The sequence below is a fragment of the Typopeltis vanoorti genome, chromosome 12 (assembly GCF_054136105.1).
Source record: "Typopeltis vanoorti isolate ZY-2024b chromosome 12, IOZ_Tvanoo_1.0, whole genome shotgun sequence".
NCBI classification, from domain to species: domain Eukaryota; kingdom Metazoa; phylum Arthropoda; class Arachnida; order Uropygi; family Thelyphonidae; genus Typopeltis; species Typopeltis vanoorti.
The window spans coordinates 50934305-50960777 of NC_143560.1; the positions used below are offsets into that span (position 1 = coordinate 50934305).

Here is a 26473-nt window from a genome sequence, read left to right on the forward strand (position 1 = left end):
GGCATGGACAGCAGGGTTTTCTTCCACCATTTTATCTGGGTTTTTTCATCCTGTAAGCAGGCAAACCAGCCTTGTAAAGACACAGGGTACAATCATAAAATATAGTACAGCATGGAAGGCAACAAAAAACCACCTTGCTCATAGTCATTTCCCTAGATGGTGGCATATATAGCTGCCCCTAAACAGCCGAAAGGCTATAACCTCAACAACATATATAAATAAATTAAAAAATATATAAAATAGACACAGACACACACACACACACACATATTCATAGAAACTGCATTCACCTGTAACCGTGGTTTTTTTGGTAATTAAATTTGAATGCCTATTTGAAAATGGATAATAATGCAAAAATTGTCACAAACAATGAAGAAAGTAATGTAACATTTTTATTTTTGATTAATATTTAACCCTTTTTAGCACAAGATGTGACATAGTTAGGAAATGACAACGAACTTGACAAATCTACAAATATTTCAAAATGGAGTGGATAGTGATATTTTCACTGGAAAAACAAATATTGATATCAAAATTTAATTCAATTACAGTTTTAGTAACATTCAAAGCTAAAAATTCACATTTTGCTGTGTAATACTTTGTGGGTCCTCCTCTTGCCTTTATTACAGCTTGGCATCAGCAGGATATTGACAAAATCAATTTCCTGATGGAAGAATGCAACTATCAATTCATGGTTCCATATCCTTATAATAGCTTCTTGGAGCTCCCAAAGTGTTTTCGGCTTCTTAATGTGCATTTCAGTCTCAATTTGGTCCCACAAATTCTCAACGGAGTTGAGATCTGGATTGTTTCCTGGCCATGGTAGTCAATGAATCAAGCATTCATTGAGCCACTTATTAACCTGCAACAAAAACTAAAGCTTTTTTATTACTCAACCAATTCATATGGTATATTTTATAACTATAATAACATTATAGTTATAAAAATATACCTTTTGCCCTATGACAAGGGGCAGAGACATCCTGAAAGATGCAGTTCGTCATTATGGTAAAGTGATCTCTGATAGTAGGCAGCAGTTCTAAAATTTTCTATTACACTTGTGCATTCACTGAACCTTTTGTGAAATGCAAGCAACCAACACAATGATACGACATGCAGCCCCAGATCATATGGCTGGCTGCAAATTTGATTGTTGACACCAGAGAGTCAGGATTGAATTTTTTCCCTTATCCTCTTCAAACTGTCTGCTTGCCATTGTCACCTTACAGGTTAAACTTTTTCTCGTCAGAAAAAATTACTCTTTTCCACTGATCAGGGGTCCATTTGGCATACTCTCTGCATCAATTTATTAACTGAGCCAATCTCATTTTTTTTTTATTAACAAAGGCTTCTTTTTCAGAGCACCTGGCTATCAGTCCCTGTCAAATGATTCTAATGACAGTTACAGAACTTGCCACAACTCCTGTTTGTTCTTCCCAATCTCGTTTCAGTTCTTCAAATGGAACATGGTGATTTTTGAGCCAGAGCCACTTTAGAACTTGATCTCCAATAACTGTATGGTGTAGATAGTGGTTTTCTTCCTGTCTCTTTCTTCTTTTCAGCAGATTCATTTTCCTTCACTTTTGACAGCAGCCATACCACAGTAGTTGACTACAGGCCACCCTTTTAGCTATTTCACGAGAGGAATAGCCCTATCTATTCAAAGTTGAATTACACTTTTTCTGCAAGATGTTAACTGCACATAACTAGCCATAATGATCTCAGCACGAAAATGAAAAAACTAGCTCTTGTTGTCTATTTAAAGCATAAAAATTCTGATGCAATAGCAGCAACTATTACATTATACAGAAACCTGTGGGATGATAGATGATGATGCAATACAATGATATATCTAATGATAAACCAATGAAAATGACCATTTAACTACTAAAAACTATATTTATATACAATGATGCAGTTTCTATGAACATGAATGCACACATGCACGCACGTGTGTGTACACACAGGGTGGCCATAATTAAACTTCCCTATTCAGAGTCTTGTGTAGCTCGAACTAACAGCTGAAATGTCATTGAATTTGGTAGAGAGACTAATTAAGATATGGGAAGGAAGTTTCTGCTAAAAAAAAAATTTAGTTCAAAAAAGTTGCTGATACGAGGGAAATGACACTGTACAATGCAAAAAAAGCATTGAAATGGACAGACAAATGAATAACCAAGACTGAACAAACGAAAAATTACCTTTATGTGTTGCATTTATGATAACACAGAAATAAAACATTTAATATGAACTCAATTTAGCACAGTAATTATGGTATTACAGTTACTGGAGCATAAGTGTTGTCACAAACCTGTCGTGCAAAGTGCGAGCACACTGAGTTCACCCATGCGAAAGAGGATCTGGTTCAATGTTGTTAGATCCTAACATATAAAACTTGCAAAGAGAAATACCTGCACATCAGTTGTAATTAAAAGTGAAACTTCTTCACTTTATGTAAAATTTGTATTCTTTATTTTAAGTACCTTATATTTAAGCTGTGGTGATTACATTAAGATTTCATTTTTAAGTATGTCTAAAAAGAGAGATAATCTGATTAAATTTAAGCCTCACTTAAGCTATGTAAAATTTACTGTGAGTCATCTAAAAAGTTGCTAAGTAATAATTCCTGGAAGGCATAAAGCTACACGTACAGCGTAATGCTAGCGGCTATAGCTTACTCGGAAAATTACATTGCCATGTATTCTGTGAATCGAAGTATAACAGCGTCGTAAAAGCAAAGGATGAACCCAAAGGGGTGAAAAGATAAGGGCCGTGTGCAAAAAAAAAAGGGGACTGAGAAAAGAGGGTGCTCTATAGAAGAATATAAGGGGTTGAGCCTGTATTGGAAACTCTTTCTGGTTGTAACGTTTTCCTGTTTTGGTGGTTCGGAAGTTAGCGGGCAGTTTTGCATGGGGGGGAGTGAAGTCTGTGATAAGATGTCGGACTGTGAGCATTCTTAAAATGAAGTAGGATTCTATGCAAAGCTGAAGGTAAAATTTCCAGTCCTAGCAGAATCAAGCCGTCGCTGAAAAGTTCCATCGAAATGTTCCTAAAATGCAGAGATTGAGTCCGTTTTCGGCAGAAATAATGAAGATAGCGTAACCCCTACATTGGCGTATGGACAGCCAATAGATGAGAAGTATCCAGACGTACACGTGGTGCAGAACGATGCGGAAAAAGCTCGGTAAGGTGCAATTACTCTGATTTTGTGTGAAAGTTCATTAGAAGAGAGAAGATTGTTTACGAATGTGAAATTAAGAACTGTATTCTAAAGAACTCTGTGGACAGTCTCTATTTAGAAAGTTAACCTCCTTTGAGAGAAAGAAGAATTGTTTGGAAGTGATCTTTTGTAATTTTGTATGTGATAGGATTAACTTGATGCGATAAGAATAGTAGAATTTAGTATCTCAGTAACATCAGAATATTTGTTAGTTTTCTCTGGCGAGTAATACTACTGAAAGGTATTTAGCTTAACTTCATATCATTTGCTATCTATCCCAATATGCAGTTACTGAGTTTAGCATGCTTTATAAGATTTAATTAATTTAGAAAGTGTTAGCCTCTTAATTCGAGTTTTACTTAGTATTGAGCATAATTGAGTGTATGAATTTTGTATTGTGTTTTAGATATTCCAATGAACATGTCATATTTACCTGAACCTGAATCATGCCTGATTACAATTCCAAATTACCACTTATAAAAATAGAACCTAATTTGGCGGGAAGGATTTAGAGAGTGAATATAAATATAGATTTAGGTCACGACTGCAATAATCTGAATCTATACAGCACTTTAAGTAAGATATTGTGGCAATCTTAAGAATCTAGTATTGTCTCCCTGAGTAAGGATCTTTTCTACTATAGGATACTGGCTGGCGCAGCAAAATATAAATTCGCCAGTATCCGAAGAGGAAACAATCCTAGATATAGATATAAGAATAAGATTAAAGTAAGAGAAGAAAGAATAAATAACAAAAGAATATATAACAATAGAGCAGCCAGTAGGATTTTGATTGAATAAGGTTTTAGGTAAGAAAGGATGGAATTAAGAAAATAAATAAAATAAGAATAAATCATAAAGAAGTATAGAAACAACATCATTTTAACAATGTGATCGTTGTTCTCGTGGACCAGAAACTGTATCCTGTACACAGCATTCATAACAGAAGAACATAATACGTCCGAAGGAAAGTTCGTCACAGTCTGTGACACATTTTTGTTTACGGTTTCCAAGTTCGAGATGTTCAGGTAACCTTGGCCTTCAGTAATCCCACAACCAAAAATCACATAGAATAATATCAGGGAAGCAAGGTGGCCATGCAACTCGAAAGAAGTAACCAATCAATCTTTCTTCTGTGAAATGATGCTACAGAAGTTGCTGTACTGGTCATGCAATATGGTGAGGTGCTCCACCTTGCATAAAAATTATCTCGTACTGATATCATTGTTGCTGAAATCGCAGAACGATGAAACTGTTCAGCATACTGCAATATTTCTGTGCAGTACTGGAACAAGTTACTGGACCTGTCAGAGTGATGTCCTAACAAAAGAACAGTCCTATTATAAAATCTACTGTGAAGCATGACAACGTTAACTTTTGCTGAATAATGGGAGTTTTTGGAACATATGAGGTGATTCGAAAGCCCAAATTCATCAATTTTAGGTGTTTGCGGTCCTGCTCAGATACAAATGCACCTCATCTCCCCACAGAATGTTCCGAGGCCAAGCACTGTCGACTTCCAATCTGACCAGAAACATCAGAGAAAATGTCAGTCACTTAACATAACCATCATGTAGCAGCTGATCTTGTATGGATAAAATGTTAGAATTTTGCACAAGACTTTTCATACTGTGGAATAAAGCATATCCAATCATCATGCTACTCCATGGGTGCAGTTTCTTCTTCTTCTTAAGTATTCTGCAAATGAGCAGGTTCTTCTCTTAGTAGCAAAAACTTTCCTTCCACTTTCTTCTGTTCTGAGCCTTCTCTTTCAAGGTTGTGTACCTGTCTCCATTCAGCATGCCAACTAGCATACCATCTATTTCGATGGCATCACTGATGATTCCATTCTCTCTCAGAATATGTCCAATTCAGTTTCCCTTCCTTCTTTTTATCCTCTTTAACAGACTTCCTTCTTTCTTCTTCTACTCTTTTTAAGCCCTCTGCATTAGTCATTTTATCTGTCCATTTGATTTTTTCCATCGTTCTCCAAATTCACATCTCAAAGCTTTCCAAAATCTTAATTTCTTCTTTCTTCAATGTCTAAGTTTCAGCTGCATAGAGGGCAACACTCCACACACACAAAACATTTTATTAGTCTTTTCTTTAGGTTTCTGTCAATTTTACTTCTAAATAAATCCCATTTTCTATTAGAGGCATCTCTTCCCATTGTTATTCTTGCTTTTATGTCATTTTCACATCTTACATCACTGCTAATCACACTTCCTAGATATTTAAATGTCTTTACTTGATTTTCATTCCATAACTGATACAGGATTCCAGTAATCTGTTCAACAGATGTTGTAGTCCTGTTTCATTATTTGATAATAATGCTTTGTCATCTGCATATCGTATTACAAATATCTGTCTACCTCCAATCTTTATTCCTTCTGAATTCTCCAGTGCTTCTTTTAACATTGCTTCAGAATACATGTTAAACATAATTGGTGACAGAGAACAACCTTGTCTTAATCCTCGTGCAATGATACCTGGCTCTGTTGTACCATATATGTCTCTCACCATGGCAGTTTGTCCCATGTATAGTGAAATAATTAGCCTTCTGTCTTTCCAATCTATACCAATCTTTTCCATTACTTCCACCATCTTATCCCTACTACAAGCAATATTTCATGTGATCTGTCAAAAATTGCAGTGGCAACTTCTTCAATTACCTGTGGTGGCACTCGTTTCCATCCTCTGCCAGTCAAACCTCTAAGGATCCACTTTTTTCAAACATCCAAATCACTGATCTAACTGTGTTAGCTGAAAGAGGAGCTTTACCCAAGTTCCGGCAGGTTCTAAACTCACAGAGCAGCTGATGCATTGCACTCGTCAAAATAACTTTACAAGTAATGCGATATAAGGTAAAGTGAGGCACATATTGAGCATGACTATCAATAAGGAATGCATTTGTGAAGGTTTCCCTTTACTTTATAGCTCTTATGATGCCAGCAAAACAGGTGTTCACCTTTGTTTTATGCAAATTTTCAGCTTCCTGGAGAACAATAGGGCCATATTCTCCCTATCAGCAACTTTTTGATGTAACTGTTATTTTCTTTATTTTTTTATTTCTTTTCTCTTTTTTTTTTTTTTTTTTTTTTTTTTGTGGAATGCTTTTTCTCATGTCTTGATTAGTCTCCCTAGTAAATTTGGTGACTTTCCAGTTGTTAGATCGAGCTACATAAGGCTCTGGATATGGAAAGTTTAATTATGATCACTTGTATATATGCACACTGCTTGGAAAGAAGTCAACAGACACCATAGTGTGAGGAACAAACAGTCATGGCATCCATCTTAATAAGATGTAGAACCTCCTCTTGCTGCGATGTTGGAAATCCTAAGGGAACTACTTTCCACAAGCATATGTACCGATCAATGGGAATTTTGGACCATTCTTCCTGTAGGTATGTAATGAGGTACTGGATTGTTGTAGGGTGAACATCCCTTGAACTCACCTCATACTCCAGTTCATCCCACAGAGATTCAATAGGGCTGAGATCAGGGATCTGTGGAGGCCAGAAAAATGTGGCAACATTCATTTCCACAAACCGTGAAGTTACACCAGCAGCTTTATGATTTCAAGAGACAATGGCCAGTTCTGGAAACACCACAAAGTAGGAAGCATTGCACTATCCAGAATATTCAGGTACCTCTCAGAGTAACAATGTTTGTGGCACCACAAAAAGAAGTCCAAGGTCAAACCAGGAAAAATAGGACCATACCATCACACTGCCACCAAATTTCATAGCTGGAATTATGCATTCTGGTAAAAGACATTCACTGCATAACCACATCCATTCATCTGTTCAGTAGAGGGCATAGCATTATGTGTCACTCCATAACATCACTCTTTGCACCACTGAAAACAACACTAATGCATGTTTGGTTCAATTAATGTGGGGCTTGCATATTGCAGTCCTACCATGGAAACTAATGTTGTGAGCCTCAGATCTGACTGTTTTTCTGCAGATTTGTGTTCCAGTCAATACCCAAACTCTGCATTCAACATGTCAGAGAACAAATGGCAGTTTTTACATATTATCCTTCATAGCAAACTATGGTCACATTCAATGAATGTGGTGGATCATCCACTGTGGGTAGCACTCGCAATTGACTCCCTGCACTTCTATCTTAGTATTGTATCACTCAATTGTTGACCTGGGATGGCCCAATTTGTCAACAATTTGCTGAACAGATAGGCCTGCAACATGGCATCCCATCACAATGCCTCTTTCAAACCCCGTGAGTTTCCTTCTCACAGCCATTTCACCCAGACACAGTTGCACTGACTTGGGAGAAGTCATATTCCTACAATTTATACTAGCTACAAACACGTGACTCGTTACATGGCATGATACACTTTGTTCATGGGATGTCTGCTGACTTCTTTCCAAGCAGTGTGTGTGCATTATTAGACCCTAGGAAGTCAAGGATTCATCAAGGTAGGCCATACATCACCCACACCAGCTGTCATACCTTTTATTAAACTCATTTGCAGTAGATGCCCTCAATATTTCAAAAGGCAAACTGTTTCACCCACAGCTCTATGAGACAAAAATCTAGATCTTACCCCACTGCACATAAACTTTACTTTCATAGATTTCCCCATTACCTCTCTCTACCTTCCATATAATGAAAAATTTTATCATCCCATATTGTATAGTACCTCTCAAAAGTTTATAGACCTCTATCATATCACCCCCTCTTTCTTTTTTGCTCCATACACAGCTTTCCAAGCTTCCATGTCCCACTGAACATGTTCTTTAAACCGCTGAAGATGAGGCTTGCATGTTGGTTTGGGTTGGCTCGCATACTGGTGCCCTACCATGGAAACCCGTGCAGTGAGCCTTGGTTCTACATGTTCTTGTGCAGATTCGTGCTTTCCAAGCATAAATCTACCCAAAATGGTGATTTTGTCTACCAGTATCTGCAGTTCGTATACTCTGAAACTATCCTAATAATCTACATTTCACAATTCTGATATTGTCTTTGTAACTTGAGTAACTTTCCACACAGCTTCTTTATCCAGAATCCAGGAGACCAATTTGAACACAATACTCCAGGTACAGTCATATGCCTTGTAAAGAGGCAAAATGTCCTCCATTATTCTTTCATGTCAACATTCATTTCACCACTGCAATTATCCTCTGGGTTGTATTTGCAACCTTTGAAATTCAATATTCTATCCACCATAACTCCAAGATCTTTAGCCTTGTTAGTTACTCCAAGCATAATTCCACCAACATAATATGTTGTTGGATATCATTATTCCAAAGTACATAATTTTACACTTACTAACAATGAACTGATAATTACCATTTGCCCACACTTCCAGCTTATTCAAATCACCTAGTAAATGCTGTATATTAGTAGCATCACTGATTGCCCAGCATATCTTTGCATCATCAGCAAACAACTGAAGATCTTCTATCATTAATGTATAGATTAAACAACAATAGTCAAAAGACTGATTCCTGGGGCATGCCACTAGTCAACTTAATTCTAGCAGATTCACATCCCCCATATATACCACTTTCTGATACCTGTCCATCAGCCACCCACTTATTCAAGCCAATAGTTTATATTATTATTATTGAGAGAGACCTGCAGGGAGTCAGAGAATCATTGAGGGAGTCCACAAACTACACACATCAGATATCATGCTTGTTCTTGAATTCATTCACTGCATGCACACACAACATCCCATGGCAATCCATTCCAATCACACACCACTCTATGAGAGGAAAAATCTAGATCCGAGTCTCTTCTTAACAGCATTCATTCTCAGCTTCCAAGAATGCCTTTTAGTTCTTTCCCCACCCTCCATAAAATAAAAAATTCCATCAACTGAAATCCTGTTCTGGGACTCATATAATACAGCCTAGTTAAAGGAATAGATAGTTCAGATGAACACTATTTTCGCACCTGAGCCGATATCCTATCAGTCCCTATTGCTGAATTCTTATTCAGTTTGTGCAACAGCTCTAATACCTCTTCCTCATACACCCAAGTTTCTTCATCCTGGAGGCAGCAGTGAGCTCAATGTTACATACACCAAGTTGATATGCTTTTAGAAAAATGAGCGTTCATTAGTTGAACAACTTCTGCATTCAGTAGAGTTCTTCTTTCATATTCATTCTTTCCTTTACTTGCAAGCATATTGATAAAATTCTTTGAGGTTATCTTTAGCTTACAGAGCCAGTTTCTTTTCATATTCAGACTTAGCTTTCCATACAACAACTGTAACTCTTCTGACCTGCTGCTTATAATTTTTATAACAAACATCATACTTATGGGCACGGTATTCCTTCCACATCATCTTTTCTTATGAAGCTCTTGCTTGATAAGATCACATCCGCTTGACTCCTACCCTATTCCTCCTTTGAACTCTCGAGGCACATATTGCATCATTTAAGTATTTTTTAAATGCTTCCCATTCACTGTCGATATTCTTACCATCCAGCAACTGATACCATTGCACTGAACTCAGTATACTCCTGAGTTGGCCATAATTTCCTGCTTTGTAGTTCAGCATGTAACCTTACCTGAATGGAACATTCATAAACTTAGCCACTTCCCAAGTGAGTACCACATGATCACTGTCACCAACCAGAAGAAGAATAGTTGTCTTTAACTGAAACATTCTCTGACATTATAATCAAATCTAACACTCTTTGACCTCGAGTTCCTTTTGTCACATGCTACTTGAAGAAGTTGTCTAGCAACAGTTCAATAAATTCAGGTTCATTCTTCTCATGAGATGTTACTGCTACCCAATCAATGTTTAGATAATTAAAGCCCCCCCATTATGATTACTCTTTTTGCACCCATCATCTCTCTATTGGGTGATGTGTTTCTTCATCACTAGAAACTGATCCACCAGGTCTATAACAACACCCTGCTATGTATTTCATCTTGTTAGATTTCACCTCACACTATATGGCTTCAAACTCACTGCCATATGAAAAACTGTTACTAGTACTGCAGTCATAGGTATCACCTCTAACTGGATTCAAGGCATCTGATATCATTAGCAGCATGCTCCTCCTCTCCTATCCTGTCTATCCTTCCTAAAAATACTGTATCCTTTATACTTGATACCAGTTAGCATATCTGATTCTGATAGCCAGCTCTCACTAATTCCTACAATCTGAGGTCCGAATATATGACAAATGCAACAAACTCTACCCCTTTTTTTTTTATAGCATTAGTGTGCAGACATAATAAGCTACCTGCATGTTCTTTTGTATACTCTTGTCTATATAGTGTGTGTGACAGAGTTGAACAACTTGAAGAGCTCTGTTCTTTACTAGTGCCTTAAATATAAGCAGATATCTTTGCACACATTTGATGAGTATGAACTGGATGAACACAAAGTCGAAATTATTCTCTCCTCCTAATCATTTCCATGATGATGCCAATACCCATCATTAAGACAGTTACATAACAATGTCACTCTCACACACATATTTTCACTATTCCTCCTATTATAATTTAGTTTACCTGACTCTCTTTGTTAGGCAAGTCAGGACTGGCAGACCACACTTCACGGACACCACTTCACACAGGATTAGATGGAAGAAAACGAATGTGCTATTTAGGAGTTGTTACAGATATGAAAGATTATTTTTTGAGTCAGCAATGGCTTTGAAGAATTCTCCTAACCTGAACAAATATGGTTGCATTAATTTGCCAAAAATTTGGGAGACTGTCATCCTAAGAGCAACTCCCACATAGCTGTAATGTTTTTTTTTTTTTTACAACATTAGAGGGCACCAAAATAGGACTTTAGATCTTTTGTCCATTGCAATTGTATTGTTTTACTTACTGTTGCATGTACAAGTATGTTGTGCTCTGATGATGCTGATTTGGGTAGTTTCTTAAGGATGAGAGAGAGAGAGAGTGTCTCTCTCTCTCATCTCTTGTACTTATATTTGTTGAGATACAGTCGAGTGGCTTTCTTCCAGCATATCTTGTGCTAAGTTTCCATAGAATGGTCAGCAAGTCCCAAGTGGATATAATTGTGGATGGATCCAGATATAGTCCTTGTGTTTGGCAATTCTGATATTGGGTGTCCTGCTTGATTGTCCATAATAGGACAATTTGCAACTGTAAGGAACTTGGTAACCACCTGGCAGGTCTAGATGTTGTGATTCATCTTCGGTGGAGCAGATAAGGGATGCCAATTTTCTATATGCTCTAAGTAGTTGTGATATACGGTACATTCCAGTTAGTTGGGGCATACATTAATCGGGACAGCCATTTATTTGGGACAAATATTGAAGAACAGAAAGAAATCGAGAATATAACCCAAAGTTGCTTCACTTATTTGGGCAACCTTGCTGCTTTATTGGGACAGTGGGAGGTAGATGGTGCACGTCTAGCGAGTTGCATAGAGTGTTGCTGTCAGTCAGCACCACGATACAGAGTAGAGAGGATGCATATATTTTGACAGTGTAATGATTCTACTTACAGTGACTGCTAGGTAGCGTACTTTTGATTAAAACAGTAAAAAGTGTAACAAACAGTTTAGCAATTTAATTTTTTTTTTTTAAAGGCCCCCTATCAAGATCTACCATTAGCAGATAAAATTGACTCACTTGACAAAATAACAAGCCAACCATCTAACACTAACGATAACTATCAGCTGGCAGAGATAACCGGTGTTCCAAAATCTACATTTGCATATTTGTTAGGCCAGAAGGACAAAGAATGGGCATCGTGTGACAGACAGCAGGGAAAATCCCAAAAACAGAGCGAGAAGGCAAGTTTCCAGACATCGAGGAGGCTCTCAATCAATAGTTCTCTATGGTAACTGGACATGGCATGCATGTTAATTGCCAAATGTTAGAAACCAAATCAGTAGTTAGCTAGTGTCAGTTTTAATACTACAGATGCTTGGTTATTGCAATGGAAAACCAATCATGAAATAAAATTTAAGAAGGTACATGATGAGAAGGACAGTGCTGATAATGCAAACGCTGAACAGTGAAAATCAACTAAATTACTCAAATTGCTATAGAAGTTTTAGTCTTGAATAAAATCTATGATGCTGAAAAAGCAGGCCTGTTTTAACATGCCACACCAAGTGGTTCCCTGAGTATAAACTTGCAGCACTGTCAGGTTAAAAAAAAAAGCAATGGATCGCATTACTGTGTTGTGATACTGTAACACAGTGGTTCTTAGCCTTTTCGAAGTCACGGAACACTTTTGATTATAAGAAAAATTTGGGGAAAACCAAGAGCATTAGGGTCATAAAACTAATAATAAAAATATGCATGAACTTGCATTTTATAAAAATGGAACTTATTTTAATGCGATACTTGAGTGTGTCAGCTTTCAGCAATATCAGGTCTAATATGTGATATAGCTACACTCATCTCCTTGTCCATATTAGTAAGTCTTTCACACTTTTCAGTTTTTATATGGGTTAATATTGAGAAACCGAACTCACACAAATATGCTGTTGAAAACTTTAACAACATTTTCAGTGCCCTTGTTGAGAGAGCTGGGTATTCGGCTTGGACAAAAATCCAAAATTCCTCAAGAGTTATTTCAGAGAATTTCATTTTTAGAGTACCATCCATTGACAAGGTAACAAATTGTTCTTCTTCTTGTAACGAAAATTCCCAACTCGATGTATTAACTATGACAAATGGATTTCGTATCGAATCATAATTGTGTGTATTTAAGGAAGGAAAGTAACTTGAAATCTTTTTTTCCAATATTGTTAATTGTTTGTTCTGTTATGATGGAAATAATTCCCTAGACATTTTTATTCAGAGTAGCCAATTATACTCAGAATTGTGTTATGTGACATCTTTCACCGGCAGAACACTTGTAACCAGTTCACAGAACACCGGGTTAAGAACCACTGCTGTAATATGTCAGGAAGTGACAAACAGAAGCTAATGGTTATTGGAAAAAGTGCAAAACCTTGATGCTTTAAAGGGCTTAAAATGGATAGTCTGCCAGTTCTGTATTATGCCAACAAGAATGCATGGATAACTTCTGTTATTTTTCAGGAATAGCTAATGAATTGGGATGCAGAATTGCAACAAAATTCAAGAACATTTTTTTTGCTTCTGGACAACTGTGTGGCACACCCTCAATTAGATTGTTTGTAAAACATTCAACTTGAATTTTTGTCTTGCTAACACTACATCCCTGATAAAGCCACTGGAGATGGGAATCACAAAAAATTTGAAGACAGTTGGTACACTACATCCTTAAACAAATCGAAAAAAATCTACTGACGTCAAATTCAAGGGCCAAAGAAATCAGTGCAATGGTTACCATTTTACAGCCAGTACAATTTGTTGCTGATAATTGGCAAGAAATAAGCAGCAACACAATTGAAAACTTTGCTCATTGTGGTTTTAAGAATTCAGACTAGGAAGTGCAAGATATGACTGATAATGAAATCATTTCGAAACACTGCAACATATCAGAAACTACAAAGAGTTTTTATGCATTTACAATAGCCTTCAATGTTACAATGAAAACTAAGATTGTGAGGTTGCAATTGTTGAACAAACTGCAACAAAACACCTGAAGACCCCAGAAAACAAGGAAAGTAATGAGGATGACACACCTGAACATGAGCGAGAGACAAACCAGGAAGTCAAAAAATTTATTGATGAATTACGATGCTACTTTATGCAAGAAGACAATGAAGACAGTCCTTTATCTGAATTAGATACCTGTGCTGATTTTGTTCAGTTGCCTAGAAAGGGAAGACATTAGGGTACACACTCAATAAATGTCTCTAAAATAATTTTTAGGGGAAAATATGATTCTTTAATAAATACTTGTGTATAATAAGCCTCTTTAGAGATATGATACATATGTGTACATTTAGCTTTTTTAAATAATAACATGGTTAACAAAGACTGAAGGTTTGTCTATTTTAAAATATTTTTAACTTTTTGTGATATTTTAGCTTTTCCATAAAATTTTGCATAATTGGGGAAGTCACTTAATTGGGACAAAGTGTTCTAGTCCCAATTAACCAGAATCCACTATATATATATATATATATATATATAGTGGATTCTGGTTAATTGATATATATATATATATTAATAGATATATATATATATATATATATATATATATATATAGTGGACAAACATTTTCCTGGAAGATTTTGAAACGAAAGCCATATCGTCCTTCTCACTTAAGCCGAAACTTTGGAGACGTTATGTTGATGACATTTTCATCATATGGAGTCACGGACACACATCTCTCATGGATTTTCTTCATCATCTTAACAACCAGCATTCTAATATAAAATTCACTGCTGAACTAGAACGAAATAACTGCCTTCCATTCCTAGATGTATTTCTTACACAATGCTCTGATAGATTTAAAATCTCTATTATACTGAAAACTCACTCATACTAACAGATATCTTCACTGTCAATCTCATCACTTTCCACCACAAAAGCCCGGAACTATTTCTACCTTGGGACACAGCGCACGCGCTCTTTTAAATGAATCAGATGAGTTCAAATAAGAAATTAATCACCTTTCTCTTATCTTTAAACAAAATGGATATTCTGAAAAAACGATTAAGAAATTTCTTCTGGATCCTCCTAGGCAGTGTACTATGGAAACTACTGATTTTAAAGGTAGCATCTCAATACCTTACATTAGTTCAGTCTCCAATAAATTAGCTAAAGACCTTAAAAAATACAACATCAGGACGTTTTTCACTACACTCCCTAAAGTCCGTTTTCTTATAAGCCATCCGAAGCCTATTCATCACAACCTGAAATATCCAGGTGTTTACAAGTTGTGGTGCGATTGTAATATTCCTTATTTTGGACAGACTAACAAATCTGTTGAACTTCGTATAAAGGAGCATAAGAGAAACATCTCCTATAAAAGATCATATGCATATGCCCTATCCAATCATGTTCTTTTCTCAAACAATCCTCATGATGATCTACAGAGTCACTCAGTTTGCTGAGATAAATCCAAAAACATTTTTCACTGCAGTGATGAGATTGAAAGGAAAATCATGGAGTCCAGGGAAATCCTCCTTAATCCTAAACATTTGAACAACAATTTGAGTTACAACATCCCTGATAGCCATACTGCAATTGTTCAATACTGGCGTTCACGAGAACTTGCAAGCTCGCATGCAACAAACAATAGCGCACTAGATAGAACAACTTGAAAAATACAACGTTTTTGTGTCAATTATGTATTGCATTTTTTGCCTGTAACCTTCTCAATTTTTTGCAACTTCAATTTTTATTACTGTGTTCTACCTTTAGTGGATACCTGAAGAAGGCTGTAAAAGGCTGAAACTAGTTGTATCTTGTATCATTTTCATTAAAACGTCATATTTTATCTCGGTTTAAGTCATTAAATATTTACTCTTTAAAATGTACCATTACAACCGAGTAGAAGCTTGGGAATACATACATACATATATATATATATACATATATATACACATACACACATACATACAGGTATCCCTCGATTAACGTGGTTAATTAATCCCTCGATGTTACAGCGTATATCAAAATCGCATTAATCAAATTTAATAATCAATGGCAAAAATTACAATTCGTCCATAAAAAATTAAAATTACAAATCACAAATTACAATTATATGGTATTCTTTTAGGAAAGAACAAATGAATGCAAAGTAAATGTTGAAGAAATACTTGTACCTACATTATTTACTGCAATTTTTTATCAAAAGAAGTTATCAAGAGTCATTTGAACAGTTTTATTTTTTTCTTATCGGCATAAATTCTACGATAACAAGCAAAATGACTCTCCAGACCTCGGCAAACAAGCAATGAAACATAAAGAAAAAACACTGCAAATATAATACATGATGATACAAATTAAGTGGATATTGAATCCAACATTATTTCATAGCCGAATTTAGAAAGTACATGTGCCGAATATATAGAAACTAAACATTTCGGCAGATGCAAGTATAAGCAACCTTATGGGCAACTTGTAGTAAAGGTGGGGTAAGCTCCAGATCACCTTCCTTAGTATTTTCCATAATGTAAAGCACATCTCCTAGAGCAGTGCTTCCCAAACTTCTGGATGTCAGAGCCCCCCCCCCCTTGGAAAAATTAAAATATTTCACCCTCCCTTGAAAAAAATCACAATATAGACATATATTATTATAATATTTATTGTATTTATATTCAATACAAAACATACACAGTGAATATTGCAAAAATCAAATGCAAATATTACATTTTTAGCATCTTACATACACATTTGACATGGCACATTATCTCATATTTTTATACAGATAGATATATTGTACAAGCACATGAAACTTAAAACGATTAGTAATAAAGAAAGAATGAAAAACATAAAAGAAGTTTAATAACAATTTAATGTGATGGATGTGTTTAAATACTGCTACACAAAAAGTCAACATCAGGAAATGTTTGAAACTTCAATTCTTAGATTTCTGCTTTGAAATGAAACTTATATATAAATAGCATATATTTACTAATATTTATTAAGCGCCGAAATATGCAGGAAGCAAAATTTGTGAACCAACACCAATATGTGATTTTTTCCATTAAAATATAAAAAATAACAAAAAAGAAATAATAAATAATAAAAATTAAATACGGTTCTTTTAAGATAAAAAAAAATCTACTTAGTCTTAAAACATTTTAAATTTGTTTTCATTATTTCACGAACCCCCTCAACAAAACCTATGGTCCCCAAGGGGGCCACGCCCACAGTTTGGGAATCACTGTCCTAGAGGATATGTATGATAAATAAGCCCTTGGCTCTCTATTTCAGAAATACATACATACATCTTCAAGACCCACTCTTCCTAATTGGGTTGTGGGGGCAAAAGCTGCAAGAGGAACTTCCAATGGTCACGATCCTCTGCCACCAAGCTCAGGTGTTCTGGTGGAATTCCCAAACGTGTCCACCCAAGGTTTTGGATATAGTCTATCCAGCGAGTCCTTGGCCTTCCACATGGCCTCCCACCCTCTGGCTTGGCAAAGAGGGCCTGCTGAGGGAGCCTCTCTTGTGGCATTCTGACCAGGTGCCCGTACCAGCGTAACTGTGATCTCTCAACAAAGAGAAGCAGCGGTTGAGTATTGAGGGTTTCCCAAATTGCAGAGCTTCTGACTCTGTCAAGTTTTGTCAGCCCCGCAATCCCTCGAAAGAACCTCATTTCAGCCGCTTGGATTCGTGTCCGCATTCTTTCGGTCATTACCCAACTCTCATGACCATAGGCGAGGATGGGGACATAGACTGTATTGAAGACAGCCAGCTTTGCCTTCTGGCTTAACTCCCGCTTCAATACTACCGAACGGCCAAGCTCCCGCAATATTGAGCTTGCTAAGCCAATTCGAGTATCTAGCTCTACGTCCCATTTTCCATATTCACGAATATGGACCCAAGGTATTTAAACTTCTCCACCTGTCTCATTGGGACTCCACTTACATTTAGAGTGCACTGGGATGGTTGTCTTGAGACCACAAACGTTTCAGTTTTGGCCACACTGATCTTCATTCCGGCGTCTGCACAAACAGCTACAAACCTATCCAGGGTCCGCTGGAGGTCATCTGTGGAAGAGCTAAGCAGAACTAGGTCATCTGCAAAAAGCAGACGTCCAATGCTACATTTTCCAATTCTGACACACTCACTGCCTCGGCTGTGCCTATTGATCCAGTCCATAAATATTATGAAAAGGAGGGGTGACAGAACACACCCTTAGCGGAGGCCAACGGAGACTGTGAAAGGTTCAGACTTTGTGCTGTTTACCCTGACACAAAACTCTGGGCATTCATACAGGGACTTGATGGCAGCTAATAGTTGACCATCCACTCCATACTCCTGTACTACTTGCCAAAGCTTATCCCGAGGAACCCGGTTATATGCCTTCTCCATCAGAAATACATGATGGTTTATTTATTTTCAGTTATGATCTAGAAATTATTGAGTAAAGAATAAAAAACAACAACTAAACCATACTATATTGACATTGGTGGTTGCACAATCTCTCAGATACAATTTACATTCAAATATAACAAACCTTTATATAACATGTGTTAAACTAAACTGACAGCAAAAAACAGTGCGGAATATCACTCGTAACATATGAATGCAGAGCTACTGATGACCTCCAAGCTACTGAATTGTGTAAGAATATCAGCTGCGAGCTCCGCATGGTTAAAGGCGCGTTAATCAAAACTCTTACCGCGTATATCAAATCCCGTGTTAAGCAAGGGATACCTGTATATATTTTAGGATTTTTTGTTAGTTTTTCTGATGTATCCCATATGTGAAATGAGTGGTGATAGGCAGATTTGGTGTAGTCTGTTTTCTGAAAGAGGGGGAGGGGGGGGGGAGTTTCAACCACTGGCTAAGAAGGTGTGGAAAATTTTATCAAGTTTGGTAGTGAGGGTACCAGAACTGATTAATTTTGCCCTGTTATTTAGGGTTTTTATAATCCCATATTGCAGTTTCCTATTATAGGCAAACAAGCAGGATGGCTAATAGAAGAATTGCCAAACACAATGACTACAGCCACTCAGGACTTGCTGACCATGCTCTGGACACCCAGCACAAAATGCAATGGAAGAAAGCCACTCTACTGCATCTCAACAAATATACGTACAGGAGATTATTTCTAGAATCTCTCTCTCTCTCTCATTCTTACTAAACTACCCAAACCTCAAAAAGTTTGGCTGAGGAGTGCCCAGCATGACACCACTGCCCCACTTATTGGAGGTCTGAAGTGGCTTGAAAAAGTTTTGTTTCGTCTCTATATCAGGGTTTCCAAACTATGTAAATAATAAATTAAAAACAGAAAAAAATATAAAACTGATACAAAAAAAAATAAAAATCTGCATTTTGTATCCAAGATACAAAATGTACTACAGGTGTGCAAATCACAGTTTGTGGGTGGGAGCAATATATATATATATATATATATATCCCAGAAGAAGAAGAACTATTTAAGACTTTAGGCTCAACTTTGGCTGCCCTGTTTCAGCCTCATTTACCTACTGTTAGTGGCTGCATGCACATATCATACTGTATTGTGTTTCCTGATGATGGCAATGTGACTTTGTAATTAATGTAATTAATATTTCTGAAATATCGGAAATATTAAATTTATTATAATTAATAATTAATTTAGGTTGTAATTTCCTTAAAAAAATATAGAGACAAATAGCCAACGTATAAGCCTTTCTGCCAAAAGTGTTAATCCTACTGTCTACATAAGAAACTAAAGAAAGCTTCAAGTTGCAAGGCTTATACGTTGGTCATACATAACTGGTAATTAGCTTACGGAATTAACAACGCATATAAAGGATATTAATTAACGGCAACTTTAATGAATAACTTCAATATTTCGGCAACGTCACGTTGCCATCCTCAGGAACACAAAAATATATATACCAGGTCCCTTGCAGCTGCAAATTGTCCTACTTTGGCCAAACAGGCAGGACAGCAAATATCAGGATTTCAGAACACAAAGACTACATCCGGTTTCACCAGTACAGCCGCTCTGGGCTGGCAGACCATGCCTTAGATACCCACCATAGAATTCGTTAGAAGAAAACTAAAATAATACACCGCAACAAGTTTAAGTATGAAAGATTATTCAAGGAATCATCAGCAGCTCTAAAAAATGTTCCAAACCTCAACAAATTTGGGTGCATGAAACTACCCTAAAATTTGGGAGACTTACATTATGAGAACTTCAGCCCAACAGCCAAAACAACCAAATTAGCCAGGCAGAGGGCACCGTTAAGACTTTAGGAACAATATTAGTTTCTTGCCTTCTTCCTCATTTGCTTTTGTTAGTGCCTGCATGCACTTACCATATTTTTATGTTCCTGAAGATGGCAACGTGACGTTGCTGAAATATTGAAGTTATTCATTAAAGTTGCCTTTAATTAATATCCTTTATATGCGTTGTTAATTCTGTAAGCTAATTACCAGTTAAAGAAAGCTTCACTTAGGCTTTCTAGCTCAAGTCAGTATGATTACACTGTCTCAACATTTTTTTAATTCCTCATTTATTATTTATTTATCTATTATTCTATGCATACTAGTTAAATGTGTTTAGCACTATGAAAAGTAAGTTAACAAAAGCTAAAGCTGTAAAATATAATTAACATCATTGTCATTATCAAAATAAATAAATAAAGTCTTTTAATGAAGTCTTCTGAAATTAGGTATTTACTCACTTATCCAACAAGGTTTGAAGGAGGTTATTTAGCATAATATGCAGAATACAGAACAACACACAGACATAATTTATTTAAAAGTTATTTTTCAGTAAAAGTATTTGCAAATCTTTACAAAATCTCAATATAATACAAAATAAACTGATGTGCAGAATATACACTACACCCACCTGAGATCCAGTATATCCTACCCAAGGCTCTTCTCCAAAAGTAAACATTTCCCATGTAGTTACTCCAAACATCCACACATCACTTGCATGAGAAAAATGGCGAGTCTTTAAACTTTCTGGTGCACACCTGTTGTGAAAATAGTCAAACAACACGATCTGTTTACCACAGCAGCTTCAAATTTGTTTTTATAAATCTTACCAATCATGAAAGCTACACACCAAATAAGTGAGTAGAAAAACAACAAGTTTCAATCAAATACTTGTTACATCTTTGTATCTTATCTGCTGTTCTTTTTTTTTTTTTAATTGTTTCCCGAGATTATAATTTAAACAATGCCATTAATGTTATAAACCTGACATGTGCACACTCATTAATTATTTTTAGTACCAAATAAATTTCATTCTACAGATTTTTTGACATGTTCACAATGAAAATTTCATAATTTTCTGTATTTCTTTCTCAATGGCATTTTCTCTTTTCCCTCACACACCTTCTAGATATAACCCTCCACTCTCAGCGCATTACTTCTGTCATACTTATCCATAAGTAAACTAAGCAGTTCACCTTGTGCATTTGAAACAATAAAAAAAAATTGTTTTTCTGAATGAATGCATTTGTTCAGGAAGAAAGATTTCATTAATTCAGTTGTTGGCCATACTATTATTCATGAGGCCAACATTTTTTTTTTTTTTTTGATGATGATATTTCCAATATCATTAATGTCAAAGCCAATTTCCAATATCATTAATGTCCAAGTTCTCATAATCATCATAATGATATCATTAATTGAGGAATTATCCATAAGGAGAAATTCTTTTTCCCAAACCAAAGTAAGTCTCTAGGAAGTTAAAAACTGAGAAAAACAAGCAGCTATTTAGTGAAACACTCTAAATGCTAGCTGTGTAAAACAAATCAATTTATTAACTATGTTAATTGAAATGAGGACTTTTTATAAACTATATTAAAACCATAAAAAATGGATACTAAATGGCAGGAAGTGATAACAACACTTACCAAATCTAAACACTGTTCCTATAGAGGGTAGAAATATATACAACTGTGATTTTAAAACACAGATCAACTTTTATGTTAACACCTGATATTGGCCCGCATTTCTAGCCTATTCAAATCGCCCTGTAAATGCTAATTATATATATGTATATATGAGCAACATCTCTGAATGCCCTACCTATCTTTGCATCATCAGCAAACAACTGAGGATCACCTGTCAGCCAATTTCCAATATCATTAATGTATAGATTACACAACAAAGGTCCAAGGACTGATCCCTGGGGCACAACACATGTCACCTTAAATTTGGCAGATTCACATCCTCCATATATTGTACCACTTTATGATACCTATCCATCAGCCACTCAGTTATCCAGCTAATAGTTTATACCTAATCCCATATTCTCTAGTTTATGCAACAGTCTTTTGTGTGGTATCCTATCAAATGCCATGGCAAAGTCCAACAGTATCATAGTGTATTCATTCCCTTTATCGAACTCTTGTCATAACATTATTATAAAATATGAGCAAATTGCTCAGACATGACCTCCCTTTAGTAAACTCATGTTGTTCCTTGCAAAGTATATCTTGTTTGTCTACCCATTTCTGTATGAGAGTTATTACCAACTTCACTAAAATCTTCACAATTACTCCAGAAATACTGATAGGTCAATAGTTAGACACTTCAGTCTTTGCGCCACCCTTGTGCAATGGTATCATACATATATTCTTTTCATTCCTATGGGATCTTTCATGAGATAAAACTAAAATTATACAAACATAACGAAGGGCCTAGCAAATTCAGCTGAACATTCCTTTTGATATCCCATCTGAGCTAATTGCAGAATTCTTATCCAAGTTATGCAACAGATGTAGGACCTCCTTCCCATGCACCTCTATCTCCTCATCCAATGTGGAGGTAGTACTATGTTACATACACCAGGTTGATAGATCTTGGTGAAGTGAGTACTCATTATTTGAACTGCATTTGGTTCTGATACTAGGGTCTAGCTGCAGTCAATAAAGTTATTCTTTTGTATTCATTTTTTTCTTTTGCTCGCAGCATAATGATAAAATTCTTTTGGATCGCCTTTAGGCTGTGCAGGCAATTTCTTTTCATATTTCAACTTATCTTGCCATACAATACTGGTAACTTTTCTGGCCTGAGCTTTATTTCATAACTCCTCTAACTTACTCTCATGATATTCCTTCTACATCATCTTCATCTTATGGATCTGTTGTTTAATGGAAATGAACACCCATTTCATTCCCATTCTACTTGTTCTTCAAACTCTAGGGACATATTCAGATACTGCATCATTTTAAGCATGTTTTCAAAGCTTCCTTTCAAAGCATAGAATGATATCCTTTCCATTCAACACATGGTATCATTCTCCTGAGTTTGTCATAATTTTCAGATTTGTAGTTCAGTATACAAGCTGTCCTGACTGGAACATCCATATAGTTGGCTGCTTCCTCAGTATTGAATGATCACTGTCACCAACTAGTAGCACAATAGTCACATCCTTAGCTTGGACAACTTCTCATGCTATGATCAAATCTAACATTGTTTGTCCTCGAATTGCTTATTTCACATGCTGCTTGAGAAAGTTCTCACAGCTCAATAAATTCTTTTTGTTCTGTTCATGAGTTTTCTCAGCTACCCAATCAATATTTGGATAATTTAAACTACTCACTCATAATAATTACTCGTTTAGTACTCATCAGGATCATTTGGTGGTGCATTTCTTCAACCCCAGCAAATGAACTTTTAGGTCTGTAGCAACATCTTCCATCCTGTTAGCCTCAACTTCATCCCCATATAACACCTCTAACTAAGCGTTACTAGGACATTATTACCATTACTGCTTTCATGCATTTCTATCCTAACAGAACTCAAGTCATCTTATATCATCAGGAGAAACCCCCACCCCCAACTCTTCTGTCATTCTTAAAAATACTATAGCACTCAATTCCAGTAATGACATTCAACTCTAAGAGCTAGGCTTTCCAAATGCCAGTAATTTTAGGCAAAAATGTATTAATCAAAGCAACAAACTCAAATACTTTGTTTCCAATGCTCCTGGCATTTGTGTATAAACATAACAAGCTGCCTCATTTCTTTTTTCTTATACCTAAATCTAGTCTGCCTGGTCCAGTTCAGTAACTTTCTCTTTTCCCTCCCCTCAAAATGCTTGAAACCAAAGCGCAGTCCATTCATTCAGCAGATTCATAACTGTGCTCATTAACATTTGTATCACTATTATGTCTACAAATCCCAGCTGCACATACATACACATTCTAAGCATTCCTTCCAAGATGATCTAGTTTCCCTGACTCTCCACATTAGGTCTCATTCGAATAAATAATTTCTCTTGGCACCTGATGCCAAATCCATTCAGGTGCAATATGATATAATATGAGAATGTCTAAAAGTAAAGACAAAAATAATGGCTTTCAAAGGAGAAAACCCAATAAGAAGTAAAATAGTGATAGATAATAAAATATTAGAACAAGTAAATAATTTCAAATATCTGGGATGTGACTTATCATATGAAGATGAAAAAGATATAGACATTAAAATGGTTCCATGAAGATTCATCAAAAAAGCAGTTAATCGAAAGACAATTCATCGAACAACAATTTGTCGAAAATGCAATTCATCAAAAAAAATTCACTGAAAAATGAAACTAAAATTTCATTAAATTGATCAAGCCAAAGCAGAATTGGTAATATCATTTCGGAACTTTTTTCGAAAATGTTATGATAAAAGTGATCATTTAAAACAAAAACTGAACTGTGCAGACAGCTTCTTGTACCGGTAACTTCTACTAATTCTGCTAAGTCAGAGAGTTATTGTAATACATAATTTGGACATATTATTTCTTCGTTGCCCCAAATATAGCTGAACTGAAAACTGGAACGGTTTGACATCTTCTTGTAAAAGTTTCAAATAGTGAATCTGAATCAGATTCGCTATTTGAAACTTTTATTCATCCCATAATAATTGCTGTATTGGAGTCGCATATTACTACTAGTAATAATAATAATAATGGAGCCTGCGTAGGCTGGGCTTTTCCTCCCAGAAACATGCAAATCAGTCCCATGAACAGACATGAAGCAGTTATCGGACAAGAAAGACAATAAGTAACCATATTGTTCTATAATTATTCCCTATTAAAGTAGCAATGCTATCTCACTATGCACGGTTCAGTATTTGTTCTAAATGGATCACTTTTATCATAACATTTTCGAAAAGTTAAAATTTTCAGTGAATTGTTTTTTCTATGAATTGCATTTTCGACAAATTGTTGTTCGATGAATTGTTCATTCGATTAATTGCCTTTTCGATGAACTTTCCAGATACCCATTAAAATAATGAATTTTATTCAAGTAAAAGGCATAATAAATAATATACTTAAGTCATCCCTGGTGCAAAAAAAAAAACACACCAGAATCAGAGTATATAACATCCAGTCTAAACCAGCTTTATTTTTATATGAGAGTAAAATATGGACAAAAAAAAAAAAAGGATTCAAACAGCAGAAATGAAATTTCTCAGAAACAGAGCCAGATATACCAAGGGACCATAAAACAAATGAGGAAATTTTATAATCCCTGGATATAAAACGAATTAACTTCTATTAAAAATATAATATAAAACTGGATATAAAATCAATTAACTAATTAAAAAGACTAACAAAAATGGTTAGAACATCTAAATCTAGCAGAAAATAGCAGACTGACAAAAATACTATATAGATCTAAAAATAAATGGAAAAAGAATCGGGAGACCAAGAAAGCAATGGCATGAGACTGGAACAGGCCACTCAGTCTAATATCTATGATAGGAAGAAGAAGAAATAATGTAAGGATGATATTTCTGATTCCTGGCATTCTTCTTATAGCTGTCACTTCTTGAATTTTTAATGCAGAGCAGATTTCCTTGTCAGGAACATCAAGTAAGTCCCCCTCAAGAATTAGATACTTGTTCTGGTTTTATTGGACTTTCCATCAGGAAACTGGATTTCATTTCTCTGTTTTTATCATTGTTTTATTATCCACTTCATTTGTAAGCCAATATCTTTCTATTTGCCTCTCTGTCTTTCTGGAATTTTTCATTTAAACTTGACATATCTAGTTCTTTACTGTCTTCATTTCTTTAACATTTAATTTTGTGCATTCCTTTAAAATCTGGTAATATTCCTCAATATCCAGGGATCAGAAAAAAAAGGTGAATGGTTTGGGAGGGGGGTTACCTCAATTGGTATTCTCTGAACTACAATGCTCTGAATGTTTTTGGCAAGATGCTTTGAATAAAATATTTCTAGAATGTGATCATCCCAACCTTTGTGGATAAAAACATGACATCTTCCTAATAAGACATTCACCTATTGAATGTATAATGAGGAAATCTGGGATACTGTAAGTTTGTTTCAGCTGTTATCTGCTTTTTTGCTTTTCCTTTTGACTGATGTGAAAATTGTTTCTGGACTTGGCTGAGGTTTGTTGAGGGGCCTGATAAACTTAAGAATGTAAGACATGACAAAGAATGGAAAAATTCAGTGCCAGAGTACCCCATCCACCAGAGAGCCACACATGGACAATGCAGGCTGTTGGGCCATTGCAGGCCCAACAGCCTGCAATGGTCAAATTACGTTCAAATTGGTTAATCTTGACCTAACCATCCAGAATCAGCCATCTTGTTGAAACAGGGGCGACCAGAATCCCTCGCTTTTGGAGAGTTCCCACTGCTTGGCAAAAACAACAACAGTAAAAAACAACATTGGATCCCAGTGATGGTGGTCTGAAAGATAGAAGAGTAAAAAAGACTTGGGGGAAGCAGAGTGAAAA

At 35.9% G+C, this 26473-nt stretch overlaps 1 protein-coding gene across 3 annotated transcripts in view; it reads right to left on the reverse strand.

Annotated features, from left to right (window-relative positions):
• Ack (activated Cdc42 kinase) overlaps positions 1-26473 on the reverse strand; it is a 312841-nt gene that overhangs the window by 137730 nt on the left and 148638 nt on the right. For all 3 annotated transcript variants that reach the window (XM_090401270.1, XM_090401268.1, XM_090401269.1), the window contains exon 7: positions 20608-20734. In XM_090401270.1, the coding sequence (XP_090257396.1) occupies positions 20608-20734 (127 nt within the window). The remainder of the gene's footprint in view (positions 1-20607; positions 20735-26473) is intronic.